Below are 14,881 nucleotides of genomic sequence, written 5' to 3'. Positions count from 1 at the left end.
CCCCACACCAGGTTCAAACCAATTTGCCCAGCAGGAATCCTGTTTTTTGTTTTTTTTTTTTTTGGTAATTCCTAGTCTAATTCTAGAAACTCTCAATAAATACCTATAGTTTCTAATGGTAGATTTTTACCTTTAAAATCATAATCATCATAAAAGATGTGGGGCACTTTTTAAACTTATTTGGTTTGTAAGTTCCATAAAAGTGGGAAGCTGTTAAAATATGGGTAACATTTCCATCAAATTTAATACTAGCATATATATTTAATTTTATGTGTAAATATATATATATAAAATTAAAACTAAAATTGTAATTATAATTGTATAAGTTTGTGGGTCTATGTTGATACTCTATGGGTCAGTTTTCAAAGGCAAATGTTATAGTGCATTCTAGGACACCTGTGTCCACAAGATCAGTTATTTGAAACTATATTTGGAACAAGCTATTAAAAGCTCTTGTACTCAGTGACCTTTAGGCAGAATTTAGATTGAATGCTCACATTGCTGCTGCCTGTTGCTGAGTGGAAAAACAAGCAGAAAACCCTGGATTCAAACATCTATTGGGTTTTGTTTTGCTTTATTTTGTTTCTTTTCATTTTGACTTAAGAAGATGAACAATGAAACCACAACCTCGGTATCCTTGAAGGAGGCAATAAAAAGGTTGCTAAGGGGTCCTAGGGGGCAATAAGCATGTGTCTGAAATTCTGGGAAGATGGGGAAGCAAAGAATAAAGAGTAGAAATAAGAAAAGAACTACAGACATGCTAATTAGAATTTTCTGTTAAAATGGTTTAAGTCTTCCAAGTTCAAAAAAAGTATGTAAATTAAGCTGTTTGCAGTGGCACATGCCTGTAATCCCAGCAGTTTTGGAAGCTGAGACAGGAAAGATTGTGAGTTCAAAACCAGCCTCAGCAAAAAGCGAGGTGCTAAGCAACTCAGTGAGGCCCTCTCTCTAAATTTTATATATATATATACATGGCTGGGGATGTGTCTCAGTAGTCAAATGCCCCAGAGTTCAATCCTGGTACCAACTCCCAAAATGTAAAAATCTGCTGTAATGCCATTCAATTCATATACATACTAAATGCTAGATTTACAATAATCCAAACTGAGAGACTTGAGCATGTCTCCTGTTTCCTTGTTGGTCAGCCTTCAATAAAAGCTTTTTGCTTTTGTTAAAAAAAAAAAAAAAAAGTGTAAAATGTGGTTTCTGCCCTCAAGGAGTGCACAGCACAGCTAATGGTGGTTTCTAAAGAGTTAATGGAACACAAGGGCAGAAAACTCAATTTTACCTTTGACATTAGGAAAAGGACTCTTTCTATAGGAACATTTGAGCAATGAGAGTGAAGTTTATGAGGAAATGAAAATGTGGGAAGGAATCTAGACTGAGGAAACAGTACATGAAAGCCATATGTAAGTTTGGAATTACATATTAGTGACTAAAATGTGTAAGAGAACAGGCAGAAGATGAAGGAAAGGGGAATGGCTTCATGTTTCCTGCTGAGGAGATGCCATTTGGGATCTAAAGTTATTGGGCAAATCAGGGTGGCATAAAAGGTATATCATCTGTTGGGTTACATAATCAGACTGTATTTTTTAATATATACTTTTCTTTAGTTGTAGATGAACACAATGACTTTATTTACTTATTTTTATGTGATGCTGAGGATTGAACCCAGAGCCTCACACATGCTAGGCAAGTGCTCTACTACTGAGCCACAACCCCAGCCCAATCAGATTGTATTTTAAAAACTATGTCTGGAGGATGGATTGGACATGGAAGCAAGTTTCTTGATTACAGAGGATGAGCTGGCTTAGATCTTGGGATGCAGAGGAGAGGATAGATTAAAGAGACATTAATTGGAGGATGAGAGAAAACAGGGTTGAGAATTATTCTGAGATTTTTAGTTCAAGTAATTGGATAAATTGGTAAGGTCATTAACAGAGCTAGGGAATTATAGTAAAAGCAGACTGCAATCAGATTTGCATGTTGTTTAATAATTATTTAGAATGGTCCAGGAATGCCTTTTGGCGGGAGGATTAAAAAAATGCTGCAATTATAAACTTATATACAGATTGACAAGCTAGAATTTATTCCTAGAGTTTAAGCTAGAGATGAGCTATATAGCAATATAGTCTCAAAGATCTAAAAGTTAATACAAACAGTGTGCCAGGTGACATGGTTTTTTACTTGTAGACAGAGACTGTTGCCCTATTAGATTATGCAGGTTTGTATATCTATGAAATGCACATTTCATATTCCATCTTATCTGTGTTAACAGAATCTGAAGCAGTGAGAAAATCCCTCCATAATAATTTCTGAAGATGGAAGGGGTGTTAGTACATTCAGCTCAGGACTGTTGAGTTTGATATTTCCAGGTAGAAATGTGCAAAACAGATGAAAATACAGGTCTAGAGCCTAGGAGCAAGGTGGTACCTGAAGCTGAATTAGCCTTTGGAGAAACTAAGGATCAAAAGAAGATCATCAAGGATAGAGCAACCACAAAGGTATTCAGGTCACTGGGGAAATAATTTGTATTCTTATGCGTCATTTATTTCATGAAAGACAAGTGGGTGGCTTCAGGAAAGTGAGTTTTGTTTCTCCAATTTTTTTTTTTTTTTTTTTTTTTTTGTGGTCCAGTTAGATATCGTTCTGCTGCCATAGTGCCCTCTGGTGATCAGGGCTATTCAAAGCTACTCAGATCCCCATGTTGGGTTACAAGGCTCAGCCTCTCATTCACATCACAAATGTCAATCATGTAACAGAAATATTTTATTACGTCTAGGTAAGACCTCTTCTAGGTATTGGAGGACAGGCATAAAGATATCTAAGAAATGGTCTCTGATTTTCTTCCTCTAAGAACTTAGTTTATGAAAAGCTAACTCTACAAATGAAGTAGGGGTAAAGAGGGATAGGTAATAGAGATCAATCCTATAAGAGAGAAGCAGGAGGGTAAGAAGATCTCCAGATCCAGAGGAAATCAAGAAGGTGGTAGAGGGGCTGGGGTTGTGGCTCAAAGATACAGTGCTTGCCCAGCATGATGTAAAGCACTGGGTTTGATCTCAGCACCACATATAAATAAGTTAATAAAATAAAGGTCCATCAACAACCAACAAAAATATTTTAAAAAATAATCAAAAACAAGAAGGTGGTGAAATTTGAACCTTGAAGGAAATTTGTACAGTCATGATAGGATAGAGAAAGCCATATAATTATACAGTGGTCCCAGTATTAGCTAGTTACATGACATTAAATCTCAATCTTTCTAAGACTCAATTTCTTTATCTATAAACTAGTAAAAATGACTGTTTCAAATCTTATGGTTGTGAGAATTGAAGTCATGCTTGTATAAAATACTCAAAGTATAAAATATAAAGATAAGACATGATAGATAATTCAAGTAATTAGATAATTAAGAAGTGTGAAGTAAGGAAAGAACAAATATGAATGCTAGAAGGAATGGCAAATGGAAACATCTGTTCATGATTTTATTTATTTATTTAACATTTTTTATTGATACATTATAATTATACATATAGTAGGCTTCCTTTTATACATTCATACATGTACATAAAATAATTTGATCAATTTAATTTCCCAGTACCATCTGTTCATAATTTTAAATTTAAATATTTACCCAGGGGTTGGAGGTATAGCTCTGTGGTAGAGTGCTTGCCTAGCTCACACAAGGCTCTGGGTTTGATACATAGCAACACACACACATACACACACACACCAAATTTCATGGTGGTTGTACATAATGCATTAGAACCTTAGGTTAAAGAAATACCTTAGTTTTTTTCCCCTGACCTAAACTAACTCTGATTCTTTTATCCTATAGAGTAGACCACAAACTCCAAGCTTTAGAAGCACAATTCAAAGAACTGGACAATACCAAAGATAATCTGACACAGAAATTTGAACATCATAGCAAGACTTTGGCAAGCCAAGCAGCTCAAGATGAAATGTGGACAGCAGTTTTGGCACTGAAGTGAGTATTGATAGAGAAATCAGAGGAATTTTATGGTAAAAGCTTTTAGTTGTTATTTCAAAACTGAATTTAGTATGGTCCCAACTATGGATTATGAAGAAATTACATTTTCTTGTGTTTATGCATTGAAAAAAATATCAATTTTAGCACCTGTATTATATGCTAGGCCCTGTGGTACACATGTCGTCACAGTGCCTGTTACTTGCCAAAGTCTCACTAGCACAGAGATGGATAATAAAACTCCTTTGTCACTGAAGAACATACAGTAGGGTAGCCTGAGAACATAGCTATCTAGGTTAGTGCAGGGTCTAGTTCTAAAGTAAGTATTTTCTAAAATACAACAACTGGTTCTTCTACTGGATTTGTAATGATCAAATGCATTTTTATGTCTGTTAATAGTGTTCCGTTGCATAAGAAGTCCCCCATATTTTTTCATAGGTTCACTTCAATTGAATTGAATATTTTATACAGCTACGTCATTGAAGTACTTATCAGCTTGCACACACGTGTACTTGAGAAACTACCAGACCTGGTGAGAGGTCTTCCCACCTTAGCCTCTGTCCTTAGACGAAAAGTTAAGAACAAGCGCATTAGAGTTGTGTGGGAGTCTGTTCTGGAAGAATGTGGGCTGCAAGAAGGAGATATCACAGCACTTTGTACTTTCTTTATTGCATATGGTCACAAGGCAGATCATTATGCTGCTAAAGTACGACAGATGTACATCAGGGATATCACATTCATGATCACTAACATGGTAAAGAACCAGGCTCTGCAGGATGGTTTGCTGAGGGCTGTTCAGGTCATTGAGAAAGGGAAAGCAGAGAGGATCCCTGAAGAGCAAAAGTCACCCCTAAAAGAGTTGATATCATCAGTCAAAAACTAACCTTCTGCCCCACGATCCTGATGTCACTTGTAGTAATTTATCTTGAAAATAGTAAAATGTATGCATAATTTAGGCAGATTTATTGTTATGGCAAAAAGTAAAAGCAGTATTAAAGATTTTGTAAGTGATACAATGAATATTTTCTATTTAGCTCTATAAAAGAATGAAGAAACTCTTTGTTTAATGATGGGGAGTTATCACCATAATGTATTGTTGGTGTTGTTAATTATATATTTATTGTTAAGTGGAAAAATATTATATAACATATGTGTATATGTTATATAACATATATTCTGCAGAGATTCATAAAATTCTGCAGAGATACATAAGAAATTATATTAGTTGTTTCAGGAAAGAAATTAAGACCTTAGAGGTCAAAGATATGAGGAAGTCATTTCACTGTTAATCCCTTTTGGACATTTTGAATTTTGAACTATGTGAATGTACTACTTATTAAAAGGTGAATAAAAATAAAACACCTAAAATCTATATTATGAGATGCTGGCATATATGTGTTCTCTAGTATAGTATCATAGTTATTTATACTAAAAAGAGAATTAACTGATCATTTATTTATAATGGTTATTGAATACCAAATGCCATGTGCTAGGTGTTGTAATAGAAATATTTAAAAATGTGGACCCTGTTTACAAGGTGAGGATTAAGTACTGACACTTTATTTGGAAGGTACAAATTCAGGTGGTCAGAGTGAGGAGGCATGCTGAAAGAAAGTAGGGTAGAGAAGGATATGAAGTAATATACCTTGAAGATGAGCCATGAGAGACATAGCAGGTTGTTCAACAGGTACATCTATCACTCTGTCCTTCTGTACCCACATACTGTTTGAGAAAATCAGGCCTTGGAAGGAAGAAGGAAAGCAAATTTGTCTGTTGTACTCACTCAGTCTAAACTGTTTTCAATTGCCCAAAGTTCCTCCATGGGGAGTGATATCCTTCACTTCAATATGCATTATCCATGCCCTCCTAGCAGCTATTAGAAGCCAACTCCACAAAACAAATAAAAAAATTTCAAAAAAGAGGCCAACTCTTCATTGTTCAGAAGTCACAGGAGGAAGATGGGCATGAGGATGCATGCCTGTAATTCCAGTAACCCAGAGGTTGAGGCCAGCCTCAGCAATTTAGCAAGACCCTAAGCAATTTATGGAGAACTTGTTTCAAAATAAAAAATAAAAAGGCTGGGGATGTGGCTCTATGTCATACAAAAATATGTCTCAACTATGTGCTGGGAGTAAAACATGGAGCAAGTGAGTGGTAGAGTGCCTCACATACGTGAGACATTGGGTTTGATCCTCAACACCACATAATAATAAATAAATTAAATAAAGGTATTGTGTCCATCTACAACTAAAAAAAAAATATTTAAAAAAACCCCCCAAAACATGGAGCAAGTAAGGACTGACACAACTGGACAAAGTTAGACCTCGCCTTTTATTAACAGGCAACTGACTGGAATAAAGCTTCAGTATAAAGAAGACAAATATATAGCATGTATGCTGATGACTCCCTTCACCACCCACAGTAGACATCACTAATCCATTATATAGTATGCTGTCCTGCTCAGCCAGATATTCCTTGGGAATTGTACTTTACACATATTCCATGCATCCACTGCCAACTGGTCAGTTGGCACATGGGATGAACCTACTGCCTTGGAATATATGCCCAAGTCTGTTTCCCATCTCTCTTTTCACAGTAAAATAGTATGCTTCAGGAATTCTTCATATGTGACTTTCTCTTTATAACAGCAAATAACAATACTAGTAACAGTTAACACATGAGCTTCTTATATATAAAATCACTTAGTCCTATTATTGGACCACAAGTTCCCAAAGTTCTCTACCAAGAACCCACAACTCCTTGTTTAGACTCCACCTGGAAACCATTCCTTTTTTTTAACATTTATTTATTTATTTATTTTTAAATTTTAGTTGTAGGTGGACACAATACCTTTATTTAATTTATTTATATGTGGTGCTGAGGCTCTAACCCAGTGCCTTACACACGCTAGGCAAGCACTCTGCCACTTGGTTATAACCCCAGCCCTAACCTTTATTTATTTATTCTTATGTGGTGTTAAGGATCGAACCCAGGGCCTCAAGCACACTAGGCAAGCGCTCTACCGCTGAGCCACAACCCCAGGCCATGGAAACCATTCCTTTACCCAACCTGAATGCCCTCAGCAAATCCAAATGGACTTAAAGACTGTTTCCCGCACATTGATTTCCTTTTCTCTTCCTACGACCTTGTTTATACACCCTTATTTATTATTTGCTTAACAAAACCAAACCTCAGGCCTGGCTTTTAAGTACTCTGGGGGAGGGGGATCACATTCTTTATGAATTTCCCATCATTTTCCTAGCCAAATTCTGTTTCATTTTGTTTTTCATTGAAACCAATTCTGTAGAATCAGTTGTGGTTCAAAAAGTTAATGGCCTGGGTATGTAGTTCTGTGGCAGAGTGCATGCTTAGCACGTGCAAGACCCTGGGTTCAATCCCTAATGCCACTATCACCACACACACACACACACAAAAAAAAAAAAAAAAAACCCACAAAGTTAAAGCTGAAATGCATAAAATGTGAAATTATATTTTTGTTAACCTCCTTTCTAGAGCTTTGCTCTATATGGAAACCTAACAATAAAGTGGTGTACACTTTTTTTTTCTTTTTGGTATTGAGGATTGAACTCACAGAGCATTTTACCACTGAGCTATATCTCTAGCCCTTTTTATTTTTTTGAGACAGGGTCTTGCTAAATTGCTTAGGGCCTCATTAAATTGCTAAGGTTGGCCTTGAACTTGTAATCCTCCTGCCTCAGCTTCCCAAGTCTATGGGATTACAGGAGTGGTGCTGTCTGACAGGGTAACAGCATGGGGGATGCACCATCTGGAAACTGGAACCATTAGGAATGTTAAGTGTTTTGTTGATGATACTCTTGATATGGATAACAGGGCATACTCAATCAATAATAAAAGTATGTATTGCCTGAGATTGCAGGAAAATTCCCAGAATGAGACTAAGGATACAATTGAGACATGCCATGAGGCTCATTTCAGTGTCTCTCAGGATACAAACAATGGTGTTATTCCTCAAGCTTAAACAACAAGAAATATTTATTCCATGGATTCCATATTATTTATTTATAACAATTCCAAATATTTATTCCATGGATAACTAGCCCCCCCCCCAACCCCATCCTAAAGCCACAACCTGTACAATAGCCTAGCTACCGAAAAACAATTGCTGTGCCAACAGTACAAGGACCACCATATGTAGCTTATGGTATCCCCCCAAGGACAAAAGGCTAATAAAAATACATTCCCCAACCAATAGACCCTCCTTTGCCTTACACAGAAACTTATGATGAAAATGGAAAACACATAGTTAATATAAATGACAAATGGGTTGAGGTGCAGAGCCTGCTCTTTAATTAAAAGATTACAAAGACATAAGAATTGATGTGCTTTGACCAAGGATCAAGGAAGTTCTTTAAGAAAGCAGTTGAATAGGTCATATGAAAAAAGGAAATTACCTTGGAAATTAAAATAGAATCATGTAAAATTAACATAGATATATTTTAGAGGCACTTCAGAGTAGTAGGCTTTTAAATAATAGAATTTCACTACTTTAAGTGTGTTTTACTGGGATTTTAGTTTAGAAGTAAGAAAGCTTACCAATAATCATAAATATGCTTTAAAGTTAAAGGTTAATGAAATAATTATAGATATGCTTTAAAGTTAGAAGTGAACAATAGGTCAGGAGTCATGTAGTCTAGTTGCCTTACCTAGCACCTAGTGATTGAGGTGAAAACGTAAAACCTTAATCATGATTGACTTAGGTTACAGAACAATATTTTGAACAATGTACTGAATATCTTAGGTAATCAATGTGTTATGCTCAAACTCGGGACCCCCAAAAGACTACCAGAGACCAAGATCAATGTAAACAGCAAAGAGGTGTTTATTTCGAGCTAGCTCGGTCCTCCGCTTGCGCACACACAGCAACTGGTGACGCTGAGAGGCCCCAAGCCCAGGGTTTGCAGCAGTTTTATACATTCTTTGGAGAAGGCAGGGACCCCCACATACATCATAGCATCTCTTAGCAAATCATCATACACCGCGGGAAAATCAAACAACAACTCTAAAACACGATTAGCACATTCACTGGTGGGAACAAGTTGGGTAGGGGTGATTGGTTAGTACAAGAGAGGGATTCGTTTGAACTGATTGGTTTAAGCCAAGAGGGGTGTTCGTGCTGAACTACATGGTTTCCCAACACCATAAACTACTGGGAGGGTCATCTGCATCCCAGGTATTTCCCTGTCTCTTGCTGATTAGTGGCTGCTAGGGGTTGCTATGGATCCCCACCTAGCCTGACTGAGTCAGGGACACCTGGCACAGCAGATCTCTCCTGTTATTTGTAGATAAACAACTTAGCAGGGTGGGAATGTGCCTAGAAGTGCTCTGTGGGTCTTTCCAAGGACAAAGGCCATGTCCCTTCATTGGACAGGCTTTGCTCTGAGGTAAAGGCTCGTTTTTCAAAGCTTGCAGTCCTCAAGGTTTTAGAAAGGAAGGCAATCCTAAAACAATCTATCTCTAAGCAGCAGACTTAAAGGGGCTGGTCTATAGAAGGAAGTATAAGTGCCTGTCAAGTTGTTTCAGGTCTACAGTTACTTTGACCATTAACTTCTCGGAGAAGTGAACCTCTGGTAACAACTTTCTTAGGGATGCTTTCCTAATGTTTAATAAATAGAAGGCCGTTGGACTGAGTTCTTATACTATGCCTAATAGACCAAACCGAAATGGATTTACTCATGCCAAATTTCCAGGCCAGGTAATCAAAACTAACCTTCCAAAATAAATCAGGTGAGATGAGACTGTGAATGTAGCTTAGTGGTAGAGTACTGGACTAGCATGTACAAGGCCCTGGGTTCATCACCAAAACTGAGAGAGAGAGAGGGGATAGCCAAATCCCCAAATAGGCCAGTTTTATCCAGTAAGATAAGGAAATCTTGTTTCAACTTCACAAGGAAAGAAATTTTGAAACCAACCATCAGTCTTTTTTTGTTGTTTCTACTTTCTTCATCCCTTTTCTGCCTATAAAGCCAATCTTTGCCCAGCTCATGGGAACCCAATAACAAAACCGAAAATAAAAGGTAATTTAAGAGCCAACTTGGTGGCGCAGGCCTGGAATCCCAGCCTCTAGGTGGGTTGAAACAAGAGAATCACGAGTTCAAAACCAGCCTCAGAAAGAGTGAGGCTCTAAACAACTGAGAACCTGTCTCTAAATAAAACAAAATAGGGCTGGGATGCGCTTCAGTGGTCAAGTGCCCGAGTTCAGTCCCTGGTATGGGGATAGTGGTTGGGGGAGAAGAAAGAAAGTCAACTAAGATCTCTAAGCTGAATTTGTCGAAATTTTCTTTCGACACTAAGACCTTAATAGAAAAAGGTAATTTGAAGATTACTGAGGGAAAAATTAGAAAAATTATGGTTCCAGTTTTAGAGGTTTCCCTTTTCTACCTGTAATCTCAGTGATTTGGGAGGCTGAAGCAAGAGGATCAAGTTGCCAGCCTTAGCAACTTACGGAGACCCTAAGCAACTCGGCGAGACTCTTTTGTCTTCAAATAAAACATAAAAAAGGGCTGAGGGGGGGTGATGTGGCTTAGTAGTTAAGCCTTCGTGGGTTCAATCCCTGGTACCAAAAAAAGGTTTCTGCAGCCTCTGAGGCCACCTTTCAAGGAAAGGCAGGGAATACCCAATTAGACCCTAGGAGCTGAGATCGCGGGAAGAGACGGGGGCGGAACCGCCTGGGCGGTGTGCGCAGGTCCCGGAAGTCCCGCCCAGCCAAACATTAGAGGCTCTGCCCTAGGTGGGTTGTCAGAAGAGGAAGGACGTTTTGGCGGGCAGTTGTGACGTCACTAGCTCTTGTCTGGTTGTTCCCGAGCTCTGCTGCGAATAGGGGTTGTGGCTGACAAAAGAGCTGTGAGGGGCGTGTCAGGCCGTGGGCAATAGGACACTGCGCTGGGCCGCCTAAAGCTGGATCGCGGTGGCTCGCGGGCAGCACCCGCAGCAACCGTAAAACGGAAGTCCTGCGATCGGAGCCCGGTGTCTGGGCGGAAGCGGCATTCTCTCAGCCGTGGCCCGGAGTCAGCCCCGGAGCCACCGGGAGCCTCCTGACCTGGTAAGGGGGAGGAGGGGCACTTGGCGCGGACTTTCCGCTGCGTCGGAGCCCCGTGTCTTGCCTGCCGCAGAGGTGGTGCTCCTTCCTAGGAGCCTTGCTCTTCCTACTAAAACCTTCATTTGTTTTCTTGGACGTTTGTCTTAAGAAGAGAGTCACCGCCTTGCAAGGTCTTATTGGTGGTTACCTGACCTGTACAGCGTCTCTTTGCTTCAAGCCCTGTTTGAAGCTCCTACTGTCGAATGGTGGTTCGCTGCAGGACATAGTGTTAAACACATTACTGTTTATTTGCTTTCTCTGTAGTTCGCTGAAAAGACGATTCTTTTTCTTTCAGGTGTTGATGTTGAGTAGGCCTCATTAGCATATTAAAATGGCTCTACCCAAGGACGCCATCCCTTCCTTGTCGGAATGCCAGTGCCAGATCTGTGTGGAAATCTTAATCGAGCCCGTAACCCTCCCATGTAACCACACGCTCTGTAATCCGTGCTTCCAGTCGACTGTCGAAAAGGCAAATTTGTGCTGTCCCTTCTGTCGCCGCCGGGTCTCTTCGTGGACTCGGTATCATACCCGTAGAAATTCTCTTATTAATATGGAACTATGGGAAACGATTCAAAAACACTATCCAAAGGAGTGCAAGCTTAGAATCTCTGGGCAAGGATCGGAGGAAATTGGTGAGTAAAACCGAGCATGTTAATTGGCTAATCCAAAATATTTTAAAAACTGAGTCATCCCGGGGCGGGGTGGCGGACGCCTGAGTCCCAGCGGCTCGGAAGGCTGAGGCAGGAGGATGGTGAGTTCAAATCCAGCCTCAGCAAAAGTGAGGTTTAAGCAACACAGTGAGACCCTGTCTTTAAATAAAATACAAAATAGGGCTGGGGATGTGGCTCAGTGTTCAGATGCTCCTGAGTCCAAAACCCGGCACCCCCTTTCCCCCCAAAAAAACCCAACAACAAAAAACTTGAGTCACCATTTTTCCATTTTAAAAGAAAAGAGAGAAAAAAAAAATCTGTTTAGTATTTGCCTAAGTTGTTCTTGAAGGTTTTGATTTTGTGGGCACCCAAAATGTTGATTAAAGTCAAAAGCAAGATTTTGTCCATTTTTAAAATGCCCAAGCTCTGTGTTCGATTGCTGTTTGTGTTAAAAATGAAAGAAAGAAAATCGCTTATATACACACATAATGTATGTATGTGTACACGCACATACATATATACAGATAAGCAAAGGTTTAGTATACAACAACCACAGGAGGAACGACTGATTTCTATGTTAATATTTCTTATACTTTTACTTTCTCTGTTAGCAATCTGTACATTTCCATTCATTGTGTGTCTATTCCCTTCTCAAAAGCATACAGCACACCTAAAATAGCTTTCTATTACTAGTGCCATCTAGTTCAGTCATTTTAAATCAAAACCCTCCATACTGTGGACTTAAGAGCCCCAAACCAAACACTTGACTCTAGCATCTTACTTCTACTAATGTGAACAATACATCATTCATTTCAGTGTTTTCTGTCTAGGCTTTGAATATGGTGCCTGTGCTCTGGTATACCTGCCATTTATTTATTTATGGTAAAAAAAAATTAACAAAATTTGCCCTTTTAAACATTTTTAAGCAATAGTTGTCTTTAAAAAACTACTTTATTGAAATACCATACAATTCATCCATTTAAAGTGTTCAATTTTTTTTTTTTTTTTTTGTACTAGGTATTGAACTTGAACCAGGAGGCACTTAACCAATGATCAACATTCCCAGCCCTTTTTGAGACAGGCTTGCTTAAGGCCTTGCTAAGTTGCTGAGGCTGGCCTTGAATTTGTGAGATCTTCTTGTCTCAGTCTTCTGAGTAGCTGGGATTATAGGCCTGCTTCACTGTGCCCAGCTAAAGCATTCAATTTAAATGGGTTTTGATATATATATTTATTTATTTTAATTGTGAAAAATATATAACATAAAAATTTTTAACCTTTTATTTCTTGTGCTGAGGACCTTGTGCATGCTAAGCAGGAACTGTAATACTGGGCTATCCCCATAGCCCATTTATTTATTTATTTATATGTGGTGCTGAGAATTGAACCCAGTACCTCACACATGCCAGGCCAGCTCTACAACTAAGCTACAACCCCAGCCCCATTGCCCATTTTAACTATTTTTAAATGTATAATTTAATGGCAATTAATTATGTTCACAAGGTAGTTATCACCACTGCTTCCAAACTTTTTTTCAAACTGTTTTTTGGTTGTAGATGGACACAATACCTTTATTTTATTTATTTATTTTTATGTGGTACTGAGGATTGAACCCAGTGCCTCACATGTGCTAGGCATGTGCTCCACCACTGAATACAACCCGGGCTCTCCAATTTTTTCATTATCCCACATAAACTAACGATTAAGCAATGAATTCCCCCAGTTTACCCTGCTCTCAGGTTTGTGATAACCTCATACAATATCTTTTGTGTCTGGCTTGTTTCACCCAGTTTCTGAGGTTCTTGTACTTTGTAACATGTACTTCATTTGAGGGCCTTCCATGGATATCTTGTATTACATTATATATCTATGTGGTACATGGATATATTGTATTACACTCATCCATTGATAGACATTTGGGATTTTTTTCATCTTTTGATTATATGAATAATGCTGATATGAATATTCATATACAAGTAATTGTTTGAATACTTGTTTTTATTCTTTTGTGTATATAGTCATCTGTTGATATCAGAAGATTGGTTTTCTTCTCCCTCAGATACCAAAACAATAGATGCTCAATTTTTTTTATATATAAAATGGTGTGGTATTTTGCCTATAATCATGCACATCCTCTCATATACTTTATTTAGTTTTTAAATATTTATTTTTTAGTTGTAGTTGGACACAATACCTTTATTTCATTTATTTTTATGTGGTGCTGAGGATTTGAGTCCAAGGCCTCACACATGCTAGGCAAGCACTCTACCACTGAGCTCCAACCCCAGCGCCCCCATATACTTTATTTGGTTTGTTTTTGTAGTGCTCGGGATTGAACCCAGGGCCTTGTACATGGTAGGCAAGCACTCTACCAACTGAGCCAGTCCTCCCATATACTTTAAACCAATTTCTGGATTACTTATAATACCAAATGCTATGTAAATAGTTGTTATACTGTATTGTTTAAGGGAAGGATGAGAAAAAAGAAGTTCATACATGTTTAATACAGTTTTTTTCCTGAATATTTTAAATCTGGAATTGATTGAATCCACAAGTACAGAGCCAGTGACTACAGCAGGCCGACCATATATCTAAGTGTGGAATTGCTGGATCTGCCAAACTGTTTTCAACAGTGGCTATATTGTTTAATATTCCCATTAGCGATGTACAAAGTTTCCAGTTTTGTTTTTGTTTTTTGTTTTTTTGGTACTGTGGACATTTAATCTCTGAACCACATCCCCAGCCCTTTTTATTTTTATTTTGAGACAGGATCTCACTAACTTGCTGAGTCTGGCTTTGAATTTGCTATTCTCCTGCCTCAACCTCCTCAGTTGCTGGAATTATAGGTGTGTGCTGCCACACCTGACTTAACTATTATTAATAAAATTGCTGAGAAGATTTCATACAAGTTTTTTTGTTATTATATATTCTCATTTTCTTGCATAAGTACTCAGGAGTAGAATTGCTCAGTCATAGAACAGGCACTTATTTGTTCTTTAAAGAAACTATCATATCTTTCGTTAAAATGTTATCATTTATAATCCTAACAAACATCTCCATGTTCTGGTTTTTGCACATCTTCACTGACCTTTGGTATAGTTCTTTTTTTTTTTTTTTTTTTTTAATTTT

The 14,881-nt window shown here is 38.2% G+C and overlaps 2 protein-coding genes and 1 long non-coding RNA gene across 3 annotated transcripts in view; 2 read left to right on the top strand and 1 right to left on the bottom strand.

The window, feature by feature from the left end:
- The first annotated feature begins 490 nt into the window (after window positions 1–490).
- Smco1 (single-pass membrane protein with coiled-coil domains 1) lies at window positions 491–5,619 on the top strand. Its single transcript, XM_015487284.2, has 3 exons — window positions 491–657; window positions 3,839–3,988; window positions 4,427–5,619. The coding sequence occupies exons 1-3, from the start codon at window positions 608–610 to the stop codon at window positions 4,869–4,871; spliced, it is 645 nt and encodes a 214-aa protein (XP_015342770.1). The 5' UTR covers window positions 491–607; the 3' UTR covers window positions 4,872–5,619.
- Window positions 4,706–10,764, bottom strand: LOC125613522. Its single transcript, XR_007344049.1, has 3 exons — window positions 10,644–10,764; window positions 5,634–5,729; window positions 4,706–4,838 (listed from the first exon to the last, which is right to left on the bottom strand). It is a non-coding gene; the product is annotated as an uncharacterized LOC125613522 (long non-coding RNA).
- A 78-nt stretch (window positions 10,765–10,842) lies between these two features.
- The window catches only part of Rnf168 (ring finger protein 168), a 24,965-nt gene continuing 20,926 nt past the window's right edge, over window positions 10,843–14,881 (top strand). The window contains exons 1-2 of the mRNA XM_015486819.2: window positions 10,843–11,069; window positions 11,401–11,737. Coding sequence (XP_015342305.1) covers window positions 11,437–11,737 — 301 coding nt within the window. The 5' untranslated portion in view covers window positions 10,843–11,069; window positions 11,401–11,436. The remainder of the gene's footprint in view (window positions 11,070–11,400; window positions 11,738–14,881) is intronic.

Source organism: Marmota marmota, unplaced genomic scaffold (assembly GCF_001458135.2).
Source record: "Marmota marmota marmota unplaced genomic scaffold, marMar, whole genome shotgun sequence".
In the NCBI taxonomy this organism is placed as follows: Eukaryota; Metazoa; Chordata; class Mammalia; order Rodentia; family Sciuridae; genus Marmota; species Marmota marmota.
Note: the sequence above shows the minus strand (reverse complement) of the source record. Positions and strands in the feature narration are given on the sequence as shown.

What these genes read in the sequence shown, in the direction of transcription:
- Smco1 (XM_015487284.2), top strand. Translation starts at nt 608, where the DNA reads ATGAACAATGAAACCACAACCTCGGTATCCTTGAAGGAGGCAATAAAA. An exon ending in TTGAAGGAGGCAATAAAAAG is followed by an intron (nt 658 to 3,838) that starts GTTGCTAAGGGG and finishes TTTATCCTATAG; the next exon opens with AGTAGACCACAAACTCCAAG. An exon ending in ACAGCAGTTTTGGCACTGAA is followed by an intron (nt 3,989 to 4,426) that starts GTGAGTATTGAT and finishes ATTTTTTCATAG; the next exon opens with GTTCACTTCAATTGAATTGA.